This window comes from Oryx dammah, unplaced genomic scaffold (genome assembly GCF_014754425.2).
Source record: "Oryx dammah isolate SB20612 unplaced genomic scaffold, SCBI_Odam_1.1 HiC_scaffold_20, whole genome shotgun sequence".
NCBI lineage: Eukaryota > Metazoa > Chordata > Mammalia > Artiodactyla > Bovidae > Oryx > Oryx dammah.
Genome location: NW_024070204.1, coordinates 4,205,985 through 4,231,445, shown reverse-complemented (window position 1 = coordinate 4,231,445; position 25,461 = coordinate 4,205,985). Strand labels below are relative to the sequence as shown.

The 25,461-nt window shown below is 47.9% G+C and overlaps 1 protein-coding gene across 2 annotated transcripts in view; it reads right to left on the bottom strand.

Moving 5' to 3' along the window:
* Positions 1-5,419: 5,419 nt before the first annotated feature.
* ICE1 (interactor of little elongation complex ELL subunit 1) overlaps positions 5,420-25,461 on the bottom strand; it is a 65,584-nt gene continuing 45,542 nt past the window's right edge. Inside the window, exons 14-20 of one of the 2 annotated variants that reach the window (XM_040262382.1) lie at positions 25,238-25,406; positions 21,071-21,231; positions 18,041-18,231; positions 16,129-16,235; positions 9,106-9,204; positions 6,565-6,713; positions 5,420-5,719 (exon numbers count right to left, since the gene is read on the bottom strand). In XM_040262382.1, the coding sequence (XP_040118316.1) occupies positions 5,705-5,719; positions 6,565-6,713; positions 9,106-9,204; positions 16,129-16,235; positions 18,041-18,231; positions 21,071-21,231; positions 25,238-25,406 (891 nt within the window). In that variant the 3' untranslated portion in view covers positions 5,420-5,704. Of the gene's footprint in view, positions 6,714-9,105; positions 9,205-16,128; positions 16,236-18,040; positions 18,232-21,070; positions 21,232-25,237; positions 25,407-25,461 lie in introns of both variants that reach the window. The other variant, XM_040262381.1, reaches the window with a different exon arrangement.

Genomic DNA, 25,461 nt, shown 5'->3' with positions numbered 1-25,461 from the left:
GTAGGCATACAAAGCTAGTGTGGAAAGATGAAACACAAACAAAACACACTGGATTACAATTTAAACTATCAAGGTGGACGTTTAATACTACTAATTTACTTATAAAACCATGGCAATCAAGAGGGGGCCTCCTGTGAACACTGAGGGCATGGTGGGGTCAGGGCTCACTTCTTCAGCCACCGTTTTTTTCCTCTTCATTTTTGTCATCTGCTCACAGTTTAGGGTGAGATAGTCTCTGAGTAGCAATCAATGACGATTTGTTAGGAAAAAACTTTTCGTTAGAAAAAACAATGTTCTTAAAAACAACATAAAGAATGAAAAACAAAGGCTTTGCTGGTGGCTCAGGGGCAAAGAATCCGCCTGCCAATTCAGGAGACAGGTTCGAGCCTCAGTCCGGGAGAAACCCACAGGCCAGGGAGCAGCTAACCCACGTCACAACTACTGAGCCTGTGCCCTGGAGCCCGGGACCACCAGTGCTGAAGCCCATGTGCCCAGAGCCTGTGCTCCACCCCCAAAAAATGAACACAAAAAAAGCCAGTGTCTGAAAAAAACGAAAAATGGGCAGGGTCTAGACTCCTCTCAAGCTGGAATCAAGATTGCTGGGAGAAATATCAACAACCTTAGACATGCAGATGATACAACTCTATGGCAGAAAGTGAAGAGGAACTAAAGAGCCTCTTGATGAAGGTGAAACAAGAGAGTGAAAAAGCTGGCTTAAAACTCAACATTCAAAACAGCAAAGATTATGGCACCCACTCCCGTTACTTCATGGCAAATAGCTGGGGAAAATGTGGAAACAGTGTCAGATTTCATTTTCTTGGGCTTCAAAATCAATGCTGATGGTTACTGCAGCCACGAAATTAAAAGATGCTTGCTCCTTGGAAGAAAAGCTATGACAAACCTAGACAGTGTATTAAAAAGCAGACATCACTTTGCCAGCAAAGGTCCGTCTAGTCAAGGCTATGGTTTTTCCAGTAGTCATGTACAGATGCGAGAGTTGGACCATAAAGAAAGCTGAGTGCTGAAGAATTGATGCTTCTGAAGTGTGGTATTGGAGAAGACTCTTGAGAGTCCCTTGGACTGCAAGGCTATCAACTAGTCCATCCTAAAGGAGATCAGTCCTGGGTGTTCACTGGAAGGACTGATGTTAAAGCTGAAACTCCAATACTTTGGCCATGTGATGTGAAGAACTGACTCACTGGAAAAGACCCTGGTGCTGGGAAAGAATGAGGGGAGGAGGAGAAGGGGACGACAGAGGATGAGACAGTTGGATGGCATCACCAACTCAGTGCGCATGGGTTTGAGCAAGCCCTGGGAGATAGTGAATGAAGGACAAGGAAGCCTGGCATGCTGCAGTCCATGGGGTCGCAAAGGGTCAGACATGACTCAGCAACTGAACAACAACAACAAAGACTCATCTCCTGATGGTAGAAGACGATCAATGTACTCACCTCTTCTTCCTCCCAAATCCCCACTGAAATGGATCACAAGGGGGCCAAGGCGGAGGCTGCCTGCAGAGTGGAGCTCTGACCTGAAGGCAGCATGGACGGGGGAGCAGAGGTTGCGCCCGGAGTCTGAGCTGCAGGTGTCCAGGAGAGGCTGTGGATTGCATGCCTCTCCCGGGGCGGGTACACACTGGACAGCCCAGTCTAGTACCCAGCCTGTCCTGGGCGAGGTTGTGCCCTTTGAGAACCGCCGGTCTGGGGACCAGCCCGCCAGGTGTCCCCTCTCCCATCCCCCAGGGCACAGACCCTGACAGGTGCAAGGTAGCATCACCCTTCCCAGCTGGAGAAGCAGAACCCCCTGGGAGGGCTGGATCCAAGTACAGGCAGGGAGCCCTAGTCCACAAGTCGGGCACAAAAGCCCAGGGTCCTTCGTAAAAGCAAGAGGATGCTGCCATTTTCATAAAATGAACTGAAGCATCCCTCACCACCACTCTTCACTGTAATTCTGTCTCTGACTACGTCATTAGAACCCCTTTCCTGTGCTGAACACACTGACTGCAACACCATCACGGCTGATTCATGAAAACAATCCGAGCATATGAGGAGAGAAACGGCACACTATGAAAGTAGGGCTCCCTTAAAACCCTCTTTCAGAGGCAAGAAAAGGAACTTCCTGCTTGTTCCACCGTCAAACAAGCATGTTGAATTTCTCTGAGAAAGCATCGGGCGAGTGAAGGAAATGCAACCGGGAGGTGTTTAGCTGGATGGCTCTTCCTTTCCAAAGTCCCCTCAATTCCTAGAGCATTCCTCAGGGAGACTTGTGCGGCATCGTTGACCAGATTCTGGGTCACAGCTCTCTGCACCGTGGTTCTTCAAGAGAGAACGTGCTCCTGGAGAACAGCATGCACCCCAAGGGGGCAGGGGGAATTATCCACCTTTATTCACAGCATCAGGCCGCATCACACGACCCTCCACCACACCCATCATCAGCACTACCCACCTGGCACGTTTTACTTTTGTCAAAGTATTTTGTTTTAGGATCATTAGAAAATATCCAAGAAATAATCTGACCAAACTGGCAAATATTTGCTTCTGTTTTTTTTTGGTGGTGGTGATGGGAGGAGGAATGAATTACTATGATCTTGTTGTTATCCAGTAGACAAGTTGTGTCCTGCTCTTTGCGACCCCATGGACCACAGCACGCCAGGCCTCCCTGTCCATCAACTCCCAAAATTTGCTCAAACTCATGTCCGTTGAGTCGGTGATGCCATCCAACCATCTCATCCTCTGTCGTCCCCTTCTCCTCCTGCCTTCAATCTTTCCCAGCATCAGGGTCTTTTCCAATGAGCCAGCTCTTCCCATCAGGTGGCCAAAGGATTGGAGCTTCAGCTTCAACATCCGTCTGATGCTCTTGAATACCATCTATTTTACAAGTTACTCTTTCCACACGTTTTCCCCACTTAACTCCTGGAGAAAAGGGCCCGGGCAGTAAAACCACCTCTGTTCAAGGCCGCAGATGTGGGCAGACGTCTTCCGGAGAGTTCAATGCAGCCCAAGGAGCCGTGTGTGTCTGGGGCCCTGCGGTTCGCGGTGGGGCCACAGCGCCCTCTAGTGGCACCACGCTGCTCCTTCCCAGCCAGGCACAAAGCCCCTTTCCCGTTTCTGCAGGAAATTTGTGAGTTATGCTGTCTCACCCTATCTAAAAAAACCAAGTAGGCAATGTGACCAAGCATTCCTGGGAAGGGGGATTACAGCCTCAAGTGTCACCTCCAGGCTGATTTTGAGATCCGAATGAAAAGCTGGGGCCTCCCTAGGAGTCCTGGGGACAAGTCCAGTTAAGAGGGCTGGCCATGTGTATGTGGGGTGGGATGGGGAGGGAGGTGGGAGTGGGGTTCAAGAGGGAGGGGACGTACGTGTACCTCCGGCTGATTCACGCTGATGTATGGCAGAAACCATCACAGTATTGTAGAGTGACTGTCCTCTAATTAAAAAAAAAAAAAAACCACTGGCCACACTGCTGCACCCCCTCCTCGCCCCACTGGCCCCCCTCGGGCTCGAATCAAGTGTGTGGCTGCAGGCAGAGGGCCGGGTGCCTGCTCCCGGGGGTCGGCCAGCCACCTGTGCCTCCCGGGTGCCCTGACCTAGTCCGGCCCAGGGCACCCCCCACCCCCATTCCAGGTTCAAATGTTTACCTGCATTTTTGCTGCATCCATTTTTTTTAAGTGATGAAACTCTATAACCGTGTTCTGCCCAGGGACCAGGAACGATCGGTTTACTGACAGTTTTAAACGGCTTCACCCTCTGAGGGGGTCACAGTAGGATGGGCCCGCTCAGGCATGTGTGTTCTCAGGAGTGATGCCAGCCTCCTGTGGGCAGAGGGGCAGCCCTGTCAGCGCCACCTGCTCCCCACCAGCTGAGAGCGCATGGGACTGCGGTCAGAACATGACCTGAACTGTGGTGGTCCAGTCACTCAGCCACGTCCGACTCTTTGCAGCCCCATGGACTACACAGCCCGCCAGGCTCCTCCGTCCATGGGACTCTCCAGGCAAGGATACTGGAGTGGGTTGCCATTTCCTTCTCCAGGGGATCTTCTCGACCCAGGCATGGAACCCAAGTCTCCTGCATTGGCGGGAGGGTTCTTTACTGTGAAAGTAAAGTCACTTAGTCATGTCCGACTCTTCGCAACCCCATGGACTGTACAGTCTATGGAATCCTTCAGAATACTGGAGTAGTGGGTTGCCATGCCCTCCTTCAGGGGATCTTCCCAACCCAGGAATCAAACCCAGGTTTCCTGCATTGCAGGCGGATTCTTTGAAGCCCAAGAGTACTGGAGTGGGTAGCAGTTCCCTTCTCCAGGGGGTCTGCCAAACCCAGGGACAGAACCCAGGTCTCCTGCACTGCAGGCGGTCTTGACCAGCTGAGCCCCCAGGGAAGCCCTCTTTGCTGTGGCCATATGACAAACCATGGGACGCCAGGCAAGTTCACCCCCCAGTGTCCCCAGACCTGCCCTCTCCTCCTCACCTCCTTTTACTCTGCAACCCTCCAGGCTCAGCACGCCCCCAACAAGCAGCAGAACCCACCCACCCCAGCTGCTCCTCCAGGACCGCGGACCTCACGGCCTCCAGCAGCTCAGGGGCCGCTGCCTGCCCTCCTGCTCCCAACTTGGGCCAGGGCGCAGGTGCCAATGCGCTTCTTGGCCAGCCCCTCCTGGTGCTTCCTCCTCTGCCCTCTCCCAGGCGTCTTCAGATCACAGGAGGCGCTGAGAGAGGGAAGTGACTCGTCCCAGGTGACCACTCGCTTTAAACACCCTCCGAGCTCTGTCACCTTCCTGACGTCCGCCCCAGCTCATCCCAGCTCAACTCCTGCAGGTATAGGCTCCCGGCTGCCTCCACATGGATGTCTGCGTCCCAGCACACGCCCAGGGTTTGTGGCTCCTATCACCAACCTGGAACCCCCTTTCCCAACTCAAAACTGTGGGACCCCCCAACTCCTTTCTGTCCTTCATCCAACTCAGCACTGTTTTCACCCCCAAGACCCGTGTGACATCTGACCCCTGCCCTGCTGATGGTCTGTGCCCACCAGCGTCAGCCCCCTGCCCCGTCACACCTGCTTAAACCTCCCTCGGAGTGTGACTGAGCCCGGGGCTGCCCAGGTCCCAGGGAGGGGTGAGCATCCTGCTGACACAGGGCAGGCCCTTCCCCCTCAGAGCCAGCACCCCTGTCCACCAGGACCATTGCAGGGCCCCTCCTCTCAGGGCCTAACTCACGAGTGGCCTCCGCGGGGGAAGCCTCCTGGGCCTGCTCCACTGCTCCAAGTCCCCGTGGCCCCCTCACTACATGTAACCGAAGTCTGGGGTGACACACGTCTTTGAGAGCCTGGCCGCTTTCTTCACCAGCTCCCCCCAGCCAGGCTCTGGCCCAGACCACGCGCTCCAGAGACAGAGGGAGAAAGAAGGAACACACAGACAAAAAGCATCCAAAGGGCGAGGCAGAGGTTTCTTTTTATAAATCTCTGTCTGTAATAATTCCTTTAAAAACGGGGAAGGAGTAACAAAATAGTTGTCAGAGGTAATTTTCTAAGGGGAGCATCTCTAGCTAAACGGAGACATCCAACACTGAGGGCCAGGCAGTGCTGGTGCGGGGTCTGCCAACCCCAAAAGCCTTGGAGGGTGCGGCAGTGAGCACCCCGCAGTGTTCGTGCCCGTGTCCGCAGAGGAGGCTCCCGGGCGGTGGCTCCCGTCCTTGGTCAGCACTGGGCTCTCACTTCATCTTTGGCTGGAGTAGAAGGTGGGCGAGGGTCAATCTGTACTCACCAGGACTCATGTGCATGGCTTACTTTCACTTTTTATTATAAAAAAACACATACAAGAATTTTAAGAAATGATGACTAGCGGACAAATCACGACGAGGGTGAGTCATTAAATCCATTTTTCTCTGTACAAATACTAAAATTCCGAAAAGTGGAATATCATCAAATGTGAGACACACTGTTGGCTGTCCGTATATACAGGGCACACGCGGGGGCCCGCCTGTGCGGGGCTGGGTGCAGACTCCGCGAGCCTGGACTCGCTCTCTCCTCCCGGGGCGGCTGAGCGGCGGGAGAGGCGCCCGGGTCTCTACCCTGAGCAGTGGCGGCCCCTGCCGGGGAGGACAGTGGCAGAGTCTTCAGCCTCAGCCTCCGCCTCAGCCTCGCTCGCTCCCGGTCAGTCGTTTGGGCACAAGGTCCAACACTGGCTCAGGAACCAAAGTAATGTTTTTATATTAAACTCATTAAAAAATGCCACTCAGTTTCAAAAAGCGACAAAAAAAAAAAAAAAAAAAACAACAACAACAACCCACTTTCTGCAGCAAAAAAGGGCTAAGTTCAAGTTTCTGTTGTTTGACCAAGACACACAAACTCCAGTCCAAACGTCCGTGCTCACCACAACCGGAAGGGAGACGTGCGTGGCTCGGGGCCAGCCCCGGTGTCTCGGCCTTGGCCCAGGGGGCGCAGCCCGGCCTCTCCCCGGGGCCCGGGGCCACATCCTGAAGGCCAGCTGACCTGCGGCCCCGAAACACGTGAAGGCACTTGGGCGCGGCGCGGGCGCTCAGCCTCGCCCCTCCGCGCACAGCGCGCCCACCTCGTCCAGGGCACCAAGCACCGCAGCGGGGATGCTGCGCGCCGTCTCCCTGTGCCAGGCCTCCAGGATCTTGGAGATCTCCGCCGGGTTGCTGGGGCTCAGGTCACACAGGGCATACACGGCGGCCAGCTGGACCCCCCATGGGATATCTGAAAAGCATTTCCATATCAGTCATCACAAGAGAAAAGCTCTGCTGTTCACAATCTTAATGTTGTTAATCTAGTGAATCGCTATTCATATACTTTCTGCTAGCAATGAAAACTAATAATAATAAGAACAAAACCGACAATGAAAGAAAAGCTCATTAAGTCTTCCCAGGAATGGAAGAAACAAAACGGAGCCCAGTCTTGACAGACCCTTGGTGATGCTGGCACCCTGGGATGGCGTGCCGAGCAGAGGGCACACCGGGAGTGGCCCTCCTCCGGACCACAGCCAAGCTCTCCAGTGGCAGCTCTGGAAGGACCACACCCAGCACTTAAGGTTCAACAGAATATGGATCCCAAAGCATCTGTCAAATAAACGACTCCATTATACCCAAGGCAAGTATTTACACATGGACTTTGGAAAGGAAAAACATGATGAAATGAGAGCAATGAGAAACTGGTTTTTAGTATGAAAGTGTTAGTCACTCAGTCGTGTCCAACTCTTTGCAACTCCATGGACTGTAGCCCGCCAGGCTCCTCTGTCCATGGGATTCTCTAGGTAAGAATACTGGAGTGAGTTGCCATTCTCTTCTCCAGGGGATCTTTCTGACCCAGGGATCAAACCTGGATCTCCTGCTTTGTCTGCATGCTCTTTACTGTCTGAGCGACCAGCGGAGCCCAATACAGTACAGCAAACACTCTTACACACTAGAGCACAGTGCATGATGACGGACACGGCGTTTCACTGTAGACCAGAGCCAGCTTAGAGATTATGGTATGTAAGAGTTCTCATTTAGCCTGAGTTTATTTAGGAGTTATTTAATTCAAGCTTAATTTAGTTCAAGTTTACTCGCTAAGTTGTCCCCGACTCCTGTGACTCCGTGGGCTGTAGTCCGCCGGGCTCCTCTGTCCATACAGTTCTATTCTCCAGGCAAGAATACTGGAGTGGGTTGCCATTTCCTTCTCCAATTTTAGTTAAATTCACTAAACTATTTGGTTTAAAAAGTTCAGGAGTCATTTCTTTAAACTTGTTATTCACTATACACTGTTAGTGATGCAGTGTTCAACAAGGCAAACAACAAGTGTTCAACAATAAACGTCACACAACCCACAGGCTCAGACGGCGATGCTCTGGGTGCAGGCAGTGCTGCTCCAGCTTTAGCGTGACTTTCCCGTTTAGCTACATGGTCACCAGAGAAGGGGACACAAGACTAAAACAAAAAGCCTCACAGAGGAGTCACACGGGGTGTGAAAGCCACTGTGATGAGCAGGAGTGCGTGCGCAGCTGCGGCTCTGGCCTCAGGCCCAGCTGTGAGCTGGCAGCACGATCCAGCTCGAGGTCTCTCCTGGGGCGTCAAGCTTCCTGAGCATAACACAGCCAGCGCTGCCCAGGAGGGCTGTCTGGGGACCCCATGCTGCACTGGCGGCAGGCCCAAGTGAGTCCCCTTGAGCCTCCTTCCTCATAGGAAATGTCTGAGCTGGCGGCTCTGGGGACAGTCCGTCAGCCACCTTCCAGCAACTCTAAGATGACAACACCCCGTCTAGAAGGGAAGGGAACATGGTCCAGACGGGAAGGAAACACCATCCAGATGGGAGGGGAACATGGTCCAGACGGGAGGGGAACACCGTCTAGCGGGAAGGGAACACTCTCACGGGCATTATCTCAGCAGATCAAAGAGAAAGAAGTTCTCAGCAGCTCAACCTGCCGAGTCTCACCCTGAAAGAGGACAATCTAGAGGTTGAGCTCATCTGGGATGTAGATTTCAGATGTCACTGTGCACTCCTGACGGAAGCTGTGTAAACGCATTACCCCTTGACGGCACAGCATTCAAATAAAACAAGAGGGACTCACTGCTTCAAAGGGTCACTTTTTGAGTTTTAAGCTCTTCCCGAATAAGACTATAAGATTACATGCTCTGCAGTATGCACATTAAAGGAAATAGGTAGCGTGAAGACTGGCTCAGGGGTCCAGTCTCCGAGTTCCCCCGGGTGCTAAGGACAGACACCCAGGCTGCAGTGGAGTTGCTGCTTCACACGTGTGACCCCACTTATCAGGACACACCTTCGGCCGGGCACGTGGCGGCAGTGGGGGGCACGGGGCGGCATGAAGCCAGGGCCGACGGCTGCTGAGACCGAATGCCAGCACCAGGTCAGGAAGAGGCCCTTCCTCCTTAGGGGTTTGCTGCCCACGGGCCTGAGCGGCGACCACGCAAACGGCAGGAAACCCACACAGGTTCTAACGCCGGTGCTGAGGGCACAGGCAGAGTGTGGCTTCGTCAAACTCATGCCCGAGCAGTGGGGGACGCGCAGAGCACGGCACACGGGTAAGAGGGCGAGAGAGACTGGGTGAGAGGAATGCACAGGATCTGAAAGTAAATGTGACAGACAGAAGCTGTACCTTCATCCTGCGCATGCTGGATAAACATACCAATCACCGTACTGATGTTCTTCACCGCAGATGGGAACCCTTCCTTCAAACCCAACTGACCTAAACGACCTAGAGGGGAAAAAAAAAAATGTAAACAACCTTGGGTTTACTGCTAACTTTTCATAAGAATTTGAAACTTATGTTTCCTTTTGTTTAACATTATGTGCACTGAGCTTCAGGATCTGAAACCGGGTTGTTGCTGCTGCTGCTGCTTAGTTGCTCAGTCGTCTCCGACTCTTTTGAGACCCCAAGGACTGTAGCCCGCCAGGCTTCTCTGTCCATGGGCTTCCCAAGGCAAGAACACTGGAATGGGTTGCCATTCCCTTCTCCAGGGGGTCTTCCTGACCCAGGGATGGAACCCGGGTCTCCTGCATTGCAGGTGGGGTCTTTACCGCCGAGCCACCAGAAAGCCCAGTGTCAAAGAATTACACCCACAATTACTCCAACAGGCTACTGAAGTACTCCTCTCATCAGCTACAGACTGTCCCGAGACTGGATTTTCTCCAAATACCTCAACCGGAACAACGTGCAGCCACAAGAGAATGAAAGCAGCTGTGGGAAACCAGACAGTGAAGAGGCTTACAACAAGATAAGGTTCCATTCTATTTTTGTTTGGAGACAGCTGTTTTTCATTAAAAATGCCATTTACAACTACTAGTATCATTTTATTAATTTCAAATGAATAGCCAAAATTTGTTTAAAGTATGAGTTCTAATTTCAACTACAGTCATTGACACACAAAACCTGGGCTGACAAAAGCTCTTCGGGGGTCTCACCAGGGAACTCACCAGGACAACGCTCCTTGCCGAGCCGCCACTCACCAGGGGGCACCGGCCTGCTCCAGAGCAGGACCCCTCCCTGCCCCAGGGCCAGCCATGTGGCCTGCCCCCTCTCGCGTGGGAGGGGGTTCCAGGGCGAGCCCTAGATGCCGCTGTGCCCAGGGCCACTCCCTGGGCTCTTGTGGCCATGTCACCCTGCCCAGGCACCGCTGTGCCCACGTGCTTTCTCAGTGCTACAGACAGCCCACAGCTTTGTATGTGAACCAGTCTACCTGCCCCTCTGTGTTGGACACGGAGAAACCGAGGCACAGGGCACCACAGGAACTAGTCACTCTGCATCCCCTGTAGGGGCTCGCAGTGCTGGTCACATGCACCCTGAATGCTGCGAAAGACACAGCCCTCCAGGAAATTCTTTCTACCAGGGACGCCCCGGGTAAGGCCTAACCCGGGGTGAAACCGTAAACGTCTGGATCCTGTCTCAGGCAGTCCTTCACTGAGGATGAAAAGTAAAGGACTTCAGAGATGAGAAAGTCAAGGCACTGTCACTCTTAAATACCTCCTTGCATGAGGTCAAAGTGCTAAGAGCCTGTCCCCAGCCCTATCCCGAGACCATCTATGAGGAGTGCTCGGTGAGCGGTAGGGTGCGTGCCTCCACAGCTGAGGGGCCACGTGGCTGTGTCCCCAGGCCACACGTCGGCTTCCCTGGTGGCTCAGCGGTAAAGAGTCCACCTGCCGGTGCAGGAAATGTGGGTTCAGTCCCTGGGTTGGGAAAATTCCCTGGAGAAGAGAATGGCAACCCCCTCCAGTGTTCTTGCCTGGAGAATCCCATGGACAGAGGAGCCTGGAGGGCTACCATCTATGGGGTCGCAGAGAGTAGGACACAACTCAGCGACTACACCATCACCACCAGATAACACCTGACTATATTATATTGGATCCTTCTCTTTTAATTAAAGATGCTTAATGAACTGGTTTTTAGAAGCTATCTACCAGAGTAAATCAGAGATACAATAAGAGAAACTCATGGATATGAGGTATATGGTCTAAACCATAAGACTAAGACTTGGCACTCACACATCTGATGACTTGGCAAAGACAATGGATAAATCTGCTAAAGAAACAGGAAGAAAAGTCCCCCCAAGGAAGGAAGGTGGGCGAGTCCAAGGCAGCTGGGCCACAATGAAATTCAAGGAAGAAACGTGGAGGTGATCTCAGATCAAAGACAACGCTCTCCACACTCAGGGAGGCCTGAGGAGAGCTGAGGGTCATAGGGAATGTGGCCTAGTCTACAGGGCAGGGCTCAGAGCTGGACAGTCACCCAGGGCTCTCTGTCATGGATTTATACACAGGTATGTTAGGGAAACGATGTTAAGACAGTTCCACAGAAAAGCTGAACGACGTGGCAAGACCCTGGACAGAAATGAAGCCGGACTGGCTACCACAGGAGACGTGCAAACCCTGGCGAGAGGGACAGGGCCGTCCGAGCTCGGGGCTCTGCTGACCTCAGCCGGGCTGTTTAAGACTTAGAACGCTCAGGGCAGCAAGTGGTATCATGTGGCTTTATATGCCTCTGTGTCCAGTGGAGGCCGACTTCCAGCCTCACTTCACTCCCTTTCGACTCAGGACCTCAGACGCACTCACCTCTCCCCACACCCCAGCTCTGCCGGGCTCTCCACTCCTCCAGAGCCCTGAGCTCCACTGGCATTCAGGCAGGTTAGTAATCAGGCGTGCCCACGGCGTGTGCTCACGGTGGTGTTCACACTCCAACCCTGCACCAGATGGCCTTGGATCAGCCTGCTTTATTTCCCAAGGAGCAGAAACCCCATTGGGATTTACACATTTAGTTAAGAATATAGATGATTCCTGTTTCATGAACGCCTGCTGTGTGACTTCATTTATTATTATTATTACCATCAACTTCATTATTCGCTAAATTCTTTAGTAACTGTCAGCTTCAGAAACTCTTAAGATGCTTCTCCAACGCTTTTTTTTCAGAAATGGCTCAAACTCCACCTGAGATGAGTGCACGGGAAGGACAGCACCTGTCCCGCCCTAAAGATCTCGCAGGATTCCGCCTCGTCCTCAGACTGGGCCTCACGGGTGCCCAGCCCCAGCCCCCCACTAAGGAAGCCCCCAGCACCCGCTGTGCATGGGGGTCAGGAGAGCCTTCAGTGCCAACAGACACCAAGCGAAGCTCGCTGAGGTCCTCCTGGAACGGCCTGGCGGCCCCCTGCCCTCTGTACACCAGCCTTTCAGGCATGTGAGCTCCACCCGCCCTGGTCCTCCTGTGACCAGGCAGCGTTTGCCAGGTAGGCCAGACTCTGTTATTTTCCACGCGACACTTGCTTCCTAATTACCCTTCCTTTGAACTATATTTACGTCTACATTATTGTTTTATTATACAGTACTGTTAACTAAATATTAATTATAATTATTAATTACTCCTATGGGCTTCCATGGTGCTCAAACAGTAAAGAATCCACCTGCAGTATGGGAGACCGGAGTTTGATTCCTGGATCGGGAAGATCCCCTGGAGGAGGGCATGGCAACCCACCCCAGTATTCTTGCCTGGAGAGAGTATTCTTGCATGGACAGAGGAGCTGGGCTGGCTACAGTCCATGGGGTCACAAAGAGATATACATGAATTATTCCTATAAGATACACAACTGCATTATGTCACTCTTAATTATGTAAATATATATATATATTACTCTAAATAATATATCATCAAATCTTACAAACTATTCTGTCAAAGTGTTAGTTGCTCAGTGCAGTTCAGTTCAGTCGCTCAGTCGTGCCCAACTCATTGCGACCCCATGAGTCGCAGCACGCCAGGCCTCCCTGTCCATCACCAACTCCCAGAGTTTGCTCAAACTCACGTCCATCCAGTCAGTGATGCCATTCAGCCATCTCATCCTCGGTCGTCCCCTTCTCGTCTGGCCCCCAATCCCTCCCAGCATCAGAGTCTTTTCCAATGAGTCAACTCTTTGCATGAGGTGGCCAAAGTACTGGAGTTTCAGCGTCAGCATCATTCCTTCCGTCCCAGTCGTGTCCAACTCTTTAACCCTAAGGACTATAGTCCGCCAGCCTCCTCTGTGAATGGAATTCTCTAGGCACAGAGGAGAATTCTCAAGAGGTACGAACAATCCTTTTTGAATCCGTAAGAGAAGCTGCTACTGAAACCAGAGTTTCCAGACACACTGATGCCATCACCTGACAGATAGAAACGCAGCTACTGGCCCGTCCGCGTTCTGGCGGCCCCACCTGGGACACTGATCTCACAGGCTGAGGAAAGCCGTGCCCTACGCTCCCACACCTCCATGCTTTCCTGTTCGGAATCTTAACTCCAAGTATATGTTGAGTTATCTCCAGTGAAAATTAGTAAATGTCCACCTTGCAGCCAGGCTGTTGTCAAGACTCAGCTTCTGTATTTATTTGCAAGGTTCCTATGTTTGCAGGCGAGTGTGCACAGTGCATGTCAGCAGACACAGCAACAAAAGCAGTCAGAGCCATTGTATTTCTTACTGTGATCCACTTACAAGACTGATTTACAGGACTTAAAAATTCTTAAACCTCATTTCAAATGGTATTATCTTTGAGTTTTAATTAAATGCCAAAGATACAGAGGATGAGACTGTTTCAACTTTTTTTGACCTCATGAACTGCAGGACGCCAGGCGTCCCCGTCTTTCACCATCTAACGGAGTTTGTTCAAACTCATGTCCACTGAACCGGTGATGCCATCCAGCCATTCCCTCCTCTGTCGTCTCCTTCTCCTCCCACCTTCAATCCTTCCCAGCATCAGGGTCTTTTCCAGTGAGTCAGTTCTTCACATCAGATGGCCAAAGTATTGGAGCTTCAGCATCAGTCCTTCCAAAGAATATTCAGGACTGACTCCCTTTAGCATTTATTGGTTGGATCTCCTTGCAGTACAAGAGACTTTCAAGAGTCTTCTCCAATACCACAGTTCAAAAGCATCAATTCTTTGATGCTCAGCTTTCTTTATGGTCCAACTCTCACATCCATACATGACCCCTGGGAAAACCACAGCTCTGACTAGACGGGACCTTTGTTGGCAATGTAATGTCTCTGTTTTTAGTATGCTGTCTAGGTTGGTCATAGCTTTTCTTCCAAGGAGCAAGAGTCTTTTAATTTCACGGCTGTAGTCACCATCTGCAGGGACTTTGGTGCCCAGGAAAATAAATCTGTCACTGTTTCCACTGTTTCTCCATCTATTTGCCATGAAGTGATGGGACTGGATGCCATGATCTTAGTTTTTTGAACGTTTTAACCCAACTTTTTCGCTCTCCTCTTTCACCTTCATCAAGAGGCTCTTTAGTTCCTCTCCACTTTCTGCCATAGGGTGGTGTCATCTGTGTATCTGCTGCTGCTGCTAAGTCACTTCAGTTGTGTTTGTGCGACCCCACAGAAGGCTCCCCACCGGGCTCTTCCATCCCTAGGATTCTCCAGGCAAGAACACTGGAGTGGGTTGCCATTTCCTTCTCCAGTGCATGAAAGTGAAAAGTGAAAGGGAAGTCGCTCAGTCGTGTCCGACTCTCAGCGACCCCATGGACTGCAGCCTACCAGGCTCCTCCATCCATGGGATTTTCCAGGCAAGAGTACTGCAGTGGGGTGCCATCGCCTTCTCTGCTGCGTATCTGAGGTTATTTATTGATATTTTTCCTTGCAATCTTGATTCCAGCTTGTGCTTCATCTAGCCCAGTATTTTGCATGATGTACACTGCATATAAGTTAAATAAGCAGGGTGACAATTTACAGCCTTGATTTACTCCTTTTCCTATTTGGAACCAGTCTGTTGTTCCATGTCCAGTTCTAACTGTTGCTCCTTGACCTGCATACAGATTTCTCAGGAGGCAGGTTAAGGTGATCTGGTATTCCCATCTCTTTAAGAATTTTCCAGTTTGTTGTGATCCACACAGTCAAAGGATTTAGTTTAGTCAATGAAGCAGATGTTTTTTCTCTTGCTTTTTCTATGATGCAACAGATGTTCACAATTTGATCCCTGGTTCTTCTGTCTTTTCCAAGTCCAGCCTGACCATCTGGAAATTCTCGGTTCACGTACTATTGAAGCCTAGCTTGGAGAATTTTGAGCATTATTTTGCTAGCGTGTGAAATGAGTGCAACTGTGTGGTAGTTTGTACATTCTTTGGCATTGCCTTTCTTTGGGATTGGAATGAAAACTGACTTTTTCCAGTCCTGTAGCCACTGTTGAGTTTTCCAAATTTGCTGGCATACTGAGTGCAGCACTTTAACAGCATCATCTTTTAGGATTTGAAATAGCTCAACTGAAATTCCATCACCTCTACTAGCTTTGTTCACAGTGATGTTTCCTAAGGCCCACGTGACTTCACACTCCAAGATGTGTGTATAGTCATGATAACTATCTTCAATGACCTAATGGGCCCTGACAGAGGAATTGGGTGAACCCAGTTTTGTTTGCTCCCAGGAGATGAATACATGGCAGAGAGTCAGTTCATAGTAAAGACAGCCTCTTCTAATAATGAACAGATCGTACCAGTGATAATGAAATAACACAGGGAATGGAGAGCAGTTTGTCAGATATGGGGCATAAAAAGGAAGAAAATAAGTCAAAGTAAAAAGTAAAGACTTGTAAGGAGCAAATGGAGCAGCAGAACTAAAGGGTCCCCGAGGCCCTCTTCAGACCTGAGACTAAAAACAATCCGTTTCATTTAAAATATTTTTAAGCAGTGATTTTAATTTCTGTATATTCAGCTTAGAATTGTAGAAACAAAATAAAACTAGTTCCAATTATGGAAGTACATCGTTATCCTTACTAAGCAAGTGCCAAAAAAAAAAAAAAAAGGGTGAAAGTAGGGAAGATAAACTTATTTTATAAGTCAAATTAGACTATAACTTATAGCAATTTATGTATCCTGGTATGTATATGTGTATATCTGTCTGTATATTAAAATTAGTATCTGGGAATCAAGACTTCGATTATAAATAAAATGTACTAACAAGAAAAATCTTGACTCTCTGACAAAGATAAATAAAATGTTAACTTATAAAGAGTATGAGTAATGAAAATTAATTTAGTGCAAAAGTACCTACGCTAATGGCTGTAAAGCCAGTCATAGTGAAGTTTCAGTCAACAATTATCATTATTCCACAGTTACTCTCCCACCAAGATAGCATCAATAACAAGAACAAATTCAGTACAAGAGACAACTCACCGACGAGCCTCAGAACTGACGCTACGATGGTATCAGGAGTGTAGGCGATGTTCGGATGTCCTTTTCTGTACTTTATCCACCTATCCATTACAGGCCACAGCTCTTTGCTGCAAGGTAACAACAAATATAGACACGTATGTGTGTGTATGAAAGTATGCATGCCCACCATGGCTCAAATATTAAGAATCTATCTAAAAATGGTGTATAAGTGACAATCAGTGAAGAAGAGGAACTTCTAAAGATGTAGCATTTTTGGCTAACAATAGAACAGACTCTGAAAACTCAGACTTTCCAACTATTCAGGATCTCAGTGCTCACAGTGGCTTTAAAAAAGCTGCAAACACCCGTGCTGGCATCTTTATTCTGTTTAGACCCTTTTCACAAGGCAAAGTACCCAGTATCGTCCCCAAGCTGCAGAACTGGAAGCAGCAGAGTCTGGATTTTCATGTGGACCATCTAGACATCAGGAGCACCTGTGTTCTAGAAGCCTCGTTTCCTGGGGAGGAGCAAGGATAGTCTGTATTTCATAAAAAGAACTAAACCAGAGGAAATGAACCACACTCCACAGGGATTAAAGGAGTTTTCTACTGAACAGTGGCAATTCCTCTTTGCTTTCTCTTTTCAAAAATGTATTAACTTCTTACATAGTATTTGTAACATTAGAAAAGTTTAATACAGACAAACGAAAGGAAAATGTAAATTAAAAGCACCCCAAACAACACACTGTCAGGCAACTATCACTCTTTTAGTTTGGGGCTTTTCCTCCCACACGCGTCTATGCCTGCACTTATGTAAGAACCACACAGTGGTCACAGAGCTCAGGAACCAGGGTCACAAGTTGCTCAGGCAGAGAGCCTGCCTTTCGCCACTCTGTCCACTCCACTAGGGGCGACCCTGGACAAAGCAGCTCTCCCTGGCACCGTCCACAGTGGCCTAACCTTTCACTGGGAGAAGGGCCCTGCCCCTAGCTCCTAGGAAGAGGGGACCCAGGGTAGCCACTCACTCATCATTACACAGCACGGAACAGATGGCCCTGGCACTTTCTTAGTAACAGACTACGAAACACTTTCGTCTCAACACATACAGATTTATGTAGCATGGCTCTTAATTCTAAAATGGCTGTGCCTCATTACACAGACGCCCCAGAATTCAATGATCTGTTGCTTCACATTTAGATGTGGCATCTTTTCCAAGTGTTAGGAGAAAACAAGTTTCCACAGGATATCAAGATACATACTATCAATCCTTTGGGGACTCCTTTTCAATGTCATAAGCCGCTTTAAACCAGCCTTTCTCATCAGAGTTGTAAGAAAATTAAGGTTATATTTAACCACGGAACAATTATAAATACTTGACTATTTTTCCATTCTCCAAAGATGCTGCATATTTGATGCACAGAGAAAAGTTAGCTCATTACACAAAACAGATGCCTGAGCATATCAGACTCCGTTCTCTCCTGCAACTCCAGTGAGAAGAGGTGCCAGTGCAGAATCCTGAAAAGCCCTGCTCCTATGGCCTTTCCATAGCACCTGAACGTTAAGACAGTGATAACGGCATTCCATCTACACGTACTCGCTGAGCGACTCGCTTGCGCAGGCACAGGTCTCCACGTGCCGGGGAGGCCAGGGAACCAAAGGCCCCCCACTCATGAGATTCATTTCCCATTGGGAAAGAGTAATGAGAGAATACAATGAAAAGCAGTGAAAAAGGTATCGGAAAAAAATAAAGTGAGGGGATGTCACAGCGACACTGGCATCTTACAAGCAGTTTTACTCTTATCCAAATCAAAATGTGTGTTCTGAACAGTTCAGCTGCCTTAAAAGGAAAAATGATTCAAACCACAATTCGGCAATCGCTGAATGGACTACTGACAATTCAAATAACCCAGCCTGAGTCAGGACAGCAGCCGTACCTGATAATGTTGTCGTGCGTCCAAACCCACTTCTGATGGCAGCAGAGCAGATCGATGGCACAAACGTACTCCCAAGTGCTATCACTCAGGTCTTCCCCAAACCTTGCACTGGGCTGAAATTCTGTTTTTGGACATAACTGTATGGTCAAAAGCAGCTTAGAAACCATGAAGCCAACATCTACAGGCGCATTCTAGCAAATAAAGGGAAAAAAAAGGGAATTTAGAATTTCGAATGTAATGCATCTTCTATGGGTGATTTTAAGGCACATAACGAGCATCAGATGAATCATCACATAACTTTAAAAGACACCCTTTGAAAGCTGGATTTTGAAGAGAGAACTGTGTTTATCTAGGCATAGTACCTGTCCCTAAATAATTATACAATAGTGCCAGAGAGGCCAGATAAAAAGCTCCAGGCACAACGCAGAAGCCAGCCAGGCTAGAAAAGACTCCGCAATCCACATAGGAACACAAAGTTTCATTAACTCAAACCAGAGAATTAAAGTTACAAATAAAAAAGTTTTTAATATTTAAAAATTCTTTAATAAACTCATTCAGCCATCTTTCTGACCGTATGTATCAACCTGCTTTTTCCAGAAATTCAAAAAACTGAACAAGACTGTACTAGAGTCTTTCGTCTGCCTCCTTTTACAGCTGAGCGCTATCTGGGTGTCTTTCCACGTTCTTGAGTGTAGAGATAGTTTCAGCACGCCTTCTCACTGCTGAGCAGGGACCCAGTCATACCACGGTTTGGATATACCAAAGCATGGATATACCACGGTTTGTCCTTTCACCTACTGAAGACATGTGGCTCATTTACAGCTTTAGGCTACAGTTAATATCGCTGCTTTGGACATTTCTGTAGAAGCCTTTTTGTGGACATAAACTTGAATTCCCTTGGGTTCATACCCAGCAGTGGATTTATAATGTTCTTCTCTTTCTTCAGTTTTTTGTTTGTTTGTTTTTGGGGTTTTGTGATTTAAACTGAACAAGGAGCTTTCAATCTCTGATGCCTGAAAAAGACTGGGATTAATTGGTTCTTCAAGATAAGATGTAATGTTCAGGTGACATCTATACACCCTTCTTGTATACTAAGTTTCCAATTATCTTTTCAGCCTTTTGTAACTGAAAACTGGCTTACTGCAGTGTTCAACCCTGAACCCAACTGTGGTGTGTGTGTACTGCTAAGAGGCCGCCTGGGTCCAGAGCTGCCCCTGTGACGCTGCAGGTGGCAGTCTTCTCATTTTTCACCCTCTGTCTCTACTCACATCTCTTCTCATCCTGAAATCTTGAATATTTTTTGCTTTTCTCTTTCTATAGTCATCTGAACTGAGTTATCTGTTTTATCAGCATTTTTTTAAAGGCAGTGTTTTTTTTTCATTCTCAACTTCATTACTGTTACTTTTTAAATCACATTTTTTCTTTCCTAGATTCCTTCTCAAATTTTTAATTTTCAAGATGGTTATCAAAGAACTTTGTTCCTATGTTTAATATTGAAGACATTTAAACTATCACAATGAGTGTGAGTCCTCCAAAAATGAAAGGTCTCTGATAATGAAGAATTCCAGATACTGCGATTTTACTTTGAGTTTCTATTTGTTCACAGGCTGTCCAGAGACTGTGCATCTCAATCTCCAGGGAATTTTTATATAATTTTTAAATTATTTATGTCTAATTTTACTAAATCATTACCAGACAATTTTGAGTGTAGAATATTTACTTTTAAAAAATTAAAGTTCTTGTGTGGCCAAATTTATGACTGCTTTTGCAAATGTCATAGACATGAAAAAATAGCCTTCATTCAAGTTTACTTTTTGTGTTGTTGATTTCTGCTATCTCTTTACTTATTTTTTGAGTATCACATCTGTTGAGTTCTATAAGACAGAATATGGACATCTTAGACTATAACAGTATTCCCCCTGCCAGGTATTTCTCTCTCTTTTTAAATAGCTTTGAGTTTGTATTTTTATTTGATATGATACAGACAAAATACACTTATTAAAATTAAAATTCTCCCTTCTTCATTAATCATGGCTTTCACCACCCTATCCTATCTAGCTTCACCCTGAACGGGCTGGAGGAGGAGACCCCCAGTGCACAAGCGGGAGGGTTCAGCATGGGAGGGTGCGCCCGGCCGGCCGGCAGCTAACCACAGAGGGCGGGACGCACGCTGGACGTGGGGAGGCTCTGCTCCCGGCCAAGGGAGTGCAATCAGATGGGACCTCACACAACACACTCTAGACTGTGGGGGTGGACTGATGGAGGGCTGACTGCAGACCCGCTGTTTAATACTTCTCTAACTTTTTATCCACCAAGCCCTTCCCCTTTCTTAAGAAAATTAAAGTCTAACTGACAGTAACACCAGAAAGAACTTAAAAGGAAAGCACGATGGCACATAAACACCGTCCACAGGCGCAAGCCAGTACTTTTTTTAAAAAAGGACAGTAACACAGTCCTAAAAAAGGGCAGAACAAAGTGAAAATCAACCTGTCACTGACTTCAGTGCCTCTTCAATATCTCTTCTTATAGTTTATCACTATCAATTCAGTACCCAGCAATTCTCATTAGAGAAAATCTATGAAAAGAACAGCAATCTGCATATGTTAGCACATCAGTCACTAAAGAAAATAAAGTAATAAAAGAAAGCACACAACACTCCAAAAAACTACAAATTTCATCAACTGGGAAGAAGAACAGACTACATTCAGAAAAATCATCAAAGGAAGGAGTTGGGATCTCAATTTTCTCACCTAAGTACCACGTGTAGAAGCAGAGGTTTGCATCTTCTTGGGGCCCTTACATATGTAAGCACGGGTATGGATCTCACCAGAGGCAAATTAGTACCCAAGATAAACTTAGCTCAATGGACATACTTAATGAACAAAATGCACAAGCTTGGACTAAAATGGTATTCTAAAGGATCTAATATGAAGAATAATAACTCTAAAATGCTCACAAACACAAAACCAAATAAAACATTTATATAAGGTCTATGTGTGCAGTACTGCACAAAATAAAAAGAAACCTCACCTTCTCCCAATTGAGGAAGGCACGCAAACAGTTCAGAACTTCTCCCTTGGCGCGCTGCCTGGCTACCAACTGCATCGCCTTATTAATCACCGACTGAGAGATAAATACATCATGCCACATGTTTGCAATGAACAAAGTCAATTTCTCAGACTCTGGAAAATCTATGAGAAAGAAAACAAGATAATAAACCTTCATGTCTGGTTAAGTAAGTAAATTACAAAGCAAGAACATATTTAAACAATGCCCCCCCTGTGCACAGCAAGGCCGCCTACACCTGAAGAAGAGGCAGCCCCATGAGGCCGGAGGCTCAGCTGCCTCAAATCCACTCTGTCCCTCCCACCTGACCCTCCAGTCCTCTCTCCCAGCCTCCAGCTAACTTTTCCCTTCGGCAAAGTTTCTTTAATCAAATTTGAAACCCAGCATGAGTATACACCACTGTAGAGAAGAGCAGTAAACTCTAAAGCAAGCAGAGAAGGCAGACGCCCTGTCTCAAGAGTCCACACCCAGAACCCTGCTACTAGACGAGTGTCCTTTCAGGCCGTCCCCTTGATGGATCACAGCCTCGTTGTGGCGAAGCTTCAGGGCCACCAAGATGGATGGGTCATAATGTAGACTACAGACAAACCACGGTCCACTGGAGAAAGGAAGGGCAACCCATCCCAGGATTCTTAGCACGAGAGTCCCATAACCAATATGAAAAAGCACAAAGATATGACACTGGAAGATGAGCCCCCAGGTCGGAAGGTGTCCGATATGCTACTGGGGGAAAGTGAAGGGCAGTTACTGATAGTTCCAGAAAGGATGAAAAGGCTGGGCCAGCAGAAACGGTGCTCAGCTGCGTAAGTGTCTGGTGGTGAAAGGAAAGTTCGATGCTGTAAAGGAACGATATTGCATAGGAACCTGGAGTGTTAGGTCCATGAATCAAAGTAAATTGGACATGTTCAACAGGAGATGGCAAAACTGAACATGGACATCTTAGGAAACAGTGAACAAAAATGTACCAGAATGGGCAAATTCAACTCAGATGACCATTATATCTACTACTGCGGGCAAGAATCCCTTAGAAAAAATGGAGTAGCTCTCAGAGTCAACAAGAATCCGAAATGCAGTACTTAGGTGCAATCTCAAAAACTGCAGAACGATCTCAGTTCATTTCTAAGGCAAACCATTCAACATCATAGTAATCCAAGTCTATGCCCCAACCACTAATGCCAAAGAAACTAAAGTTGAATGGTTCTATGATGACCTACAAGACCTTCTAGACTAACACCAAAGAAGATGCCCTTTCCATCACAGGGGATTGGAATGAAAACGTAGGAAGTCAAGAGATACCTGTAGTAACAGGGAAGTTTGGCCTTGGAGTACAAGATGAAGGAGTGCAAAGGCTAACAGAGTTTTGCCAAGAGAAAGCATTGGTCAGAGCAAACACCCTCTTCCAACAACATAAGAGGTGACTCTACACATGGACATCACCAGATGGTTGACACCGAAATCAGACTGATTATAGTGCAGCCAAAGATGGAGAAACTCTATACAGTCAGCAAAAACAAGACCTGAAGATGATGTGGCTCAGATCATCTGCTCTATATTGCAAAATTCAGGCTCAAAATGACGACAGCTGGGAAAACCAGCAGGCCATTCAGGTATGATCTAAATCAAATCCCTTATGATTATATAGTAGAGGTGACAAATAGATGCAAGAGATTAGATCTGGTAGACAAAGAGTGCCTGAAGAAAGGCTAAGGGGTTGCCTGAGGAAGCTTTACAAACACCTAAGTAAAGAGAAAAGAAAGGCAAAGAAGAAAAGGGAAAAATATACTCAACTGAATACAGAGTTCCAGGGAATAGCAAGGAGAGATAAAGAGGTCATCTTTAACGAACAATGCAAAGAAACAGAAGAAAACAACAGAATGGGAAAGACTAGAAATCTCTTCAAGAAAATTAGAGATACCAAAATTTCATGCAAGGATGGGCACGATAAAACAGAAATGGTAAGGACCTCACAGAAACAAAAGAGATTAAGACAAGATGGACAGAATACGCAGAGGAACTCTACAAACAGATCTTAGTGACCTGGATAACCACTACGGTGTGGTCACTAACCTAGAGCCAGACATCCTGGAGCATGAAGGCAAGTGGGCCTTAGGAAGCATACTACTAACAGAGCTAGTGGAGGTGATGGAATTCCAGCTGAGCTATTTCAAATCCTGAAAAGTGATGTGCTGCACTCGATAAGTCAGACAATTTGGAAAACTCAGCAGTGGCTACAGGACTAGAAAAGGTCAGCTTTCATTCCAATCCCAAAGAAGGGCAATGCCAAACAATGGTCAAACTACCATACACCTGTGCTCATTTAGCAGGCTAGTAAGATTACTCTCAAAATTCTTCAAGCTAGGCTTTACTACCAGTCTAAACAAGTCAATCTGAAAGGAAATCAGTCCTGAATATTCACTGGAAGGATTGATGCTGAAGCTGAAACTCCAATAATTTAGCCACCTGATGCAAAGAACTAACTCATTGGAAAAGACTCTGATGCTGGGAAAGATTGAAGGCAGTAGGAGATGAGGACAACAGAGGATGAAATGATTAGACAGCATCACCAACTCAATGAACATGAATTTGAGCAAACTCCGGGCAACAGTCAAGGACAGGGAGGCCTGGTGTGCTGAAGCCCATGGGGTCCCAGAGTGTCAGACATGACCTAGCAACTGAACAATGACGATGATAAATTAATGTTTAATTTTACAAGAAACTGTTTTCGAGTGGTTTTACCAGTCAACACAAATATTTGTATCCTGTTTGGCATGAAGCCATATCTTTTTCATTTTCTCTGTTCTATTTTATCTAAGGCTGTGATGTGTTTAGAAGGAGAGTAACCCAAAGCATACACTCTCTGGGCTACTTTGATCTGTTACTTGGGAAACCGCTTATCTGGTCACACTTCCTCCTGTCCCAGGACATCACAGGCTGTTCCCTCCCCCTGGAATTCTCTTCCTTGCTTCTGTCTTCACATCAAAGCTCAAAAGTCACTTTGACAAGGAAAGCATCCCAGGCCTAAGACTCGCTCGAAGCCACCTTCCACTGTACCTCTCATTCATTCAACAGACACTTGGTGGGAGTACACAACGCGGTTTTCCGGGGAGAGGATGTAACAGGAACAAGAGAAACAAAACTGGTACTCTGACGGGATCTAGCGGAGAAGAGGACAAAGGGAAAGGGAGCTGTCTAACCAGCACCAAGTGGAGAGAGACGCTTCCCGAGAGAGACATGGTTACAAACATCCACACGGGAGAGGGTGCCGGGCGTGTCTGAGGGAGAGACAGAGACCCAGGCGGGCCTGGCCACCCCACGGGGCTCGCCTCTCCGCCGCCCTCCTCCACGGTAAACCTGCTGGGTGCTCCTGTGAGGTCACGGTCACGCGTGCACCACTGCAAGGCTGTACCTGGGTCGGGTCACCATCAAAGCCTTCACGCTTATGTACACCCCGTAACTATTTGCTAATAAGTCAGTGACTGAAAAAATAAAGAAAACCAAAGTGGGCAACCAACACAGCAGCTTCATGCACAAGTCTACACATGGCAGGTTCATCCCGATTCAAAAATCCCATAGCCATTATGGTGACATAAGGTTATCAGCCTCTGCAACCTAGATTAGACTCTAATACGACAATCAGTTGGATTTGCGTATCACATTGCTATTTCAATGCTTCCCTGACGACCTGATGTAAAGAATGAGGCCTGCTGCCCATTAGCAGACTGAAGACACAGCACTGAAAGGAAAGACTCGAAGGGCAGCACTCCTCCCCACATCTCCCTGAAACTGCTTGTGAGCCTGTGACTCCACCAGTTTCTGCTCTTTCCAGACAGGGATACAGCAGAGCAGTTTGCTGCATCACAATGACTCCCTCCTGTGTCAACCACGTCCAACTCCAAAGCAGCTGCACAAGCGATAACACCAAGACGCAGTGGGGAGAGGCCCTCCCACACACAGTAGGGATGTGCGTGCTGACCTAGGTAAGCTTCAGTCACATAACTCCTCCCACTGCAAACCAGGGAGATGCACAAAAGACACACAGCAACAACTCAGCTGGAGATCCAGATGCACATGTAAGCAGGCCAAAGAGCAAGCCCCTGCTTCCAAGGCCAGACCGCCACCACCCCCGCGTACCTTCCTTGAGCAGGCCATAGCAGAAGAGGCGCGCCCTCTCCAGGTCTCCCAGCTGCCGGCAGACCCCAACGTAAACCCTGCAGAGCGCGTGGATGTAACTGTGCTCCACGGACATCTTCTGACTTTTCAGCTCTGAGAGAATAGAGTGAAGCAAGCTCTCTGCTAAATGCTGAATTGGGGGAAAAAAAAACAAAGACGATGTACGTTGATATTTATCGTTAGCC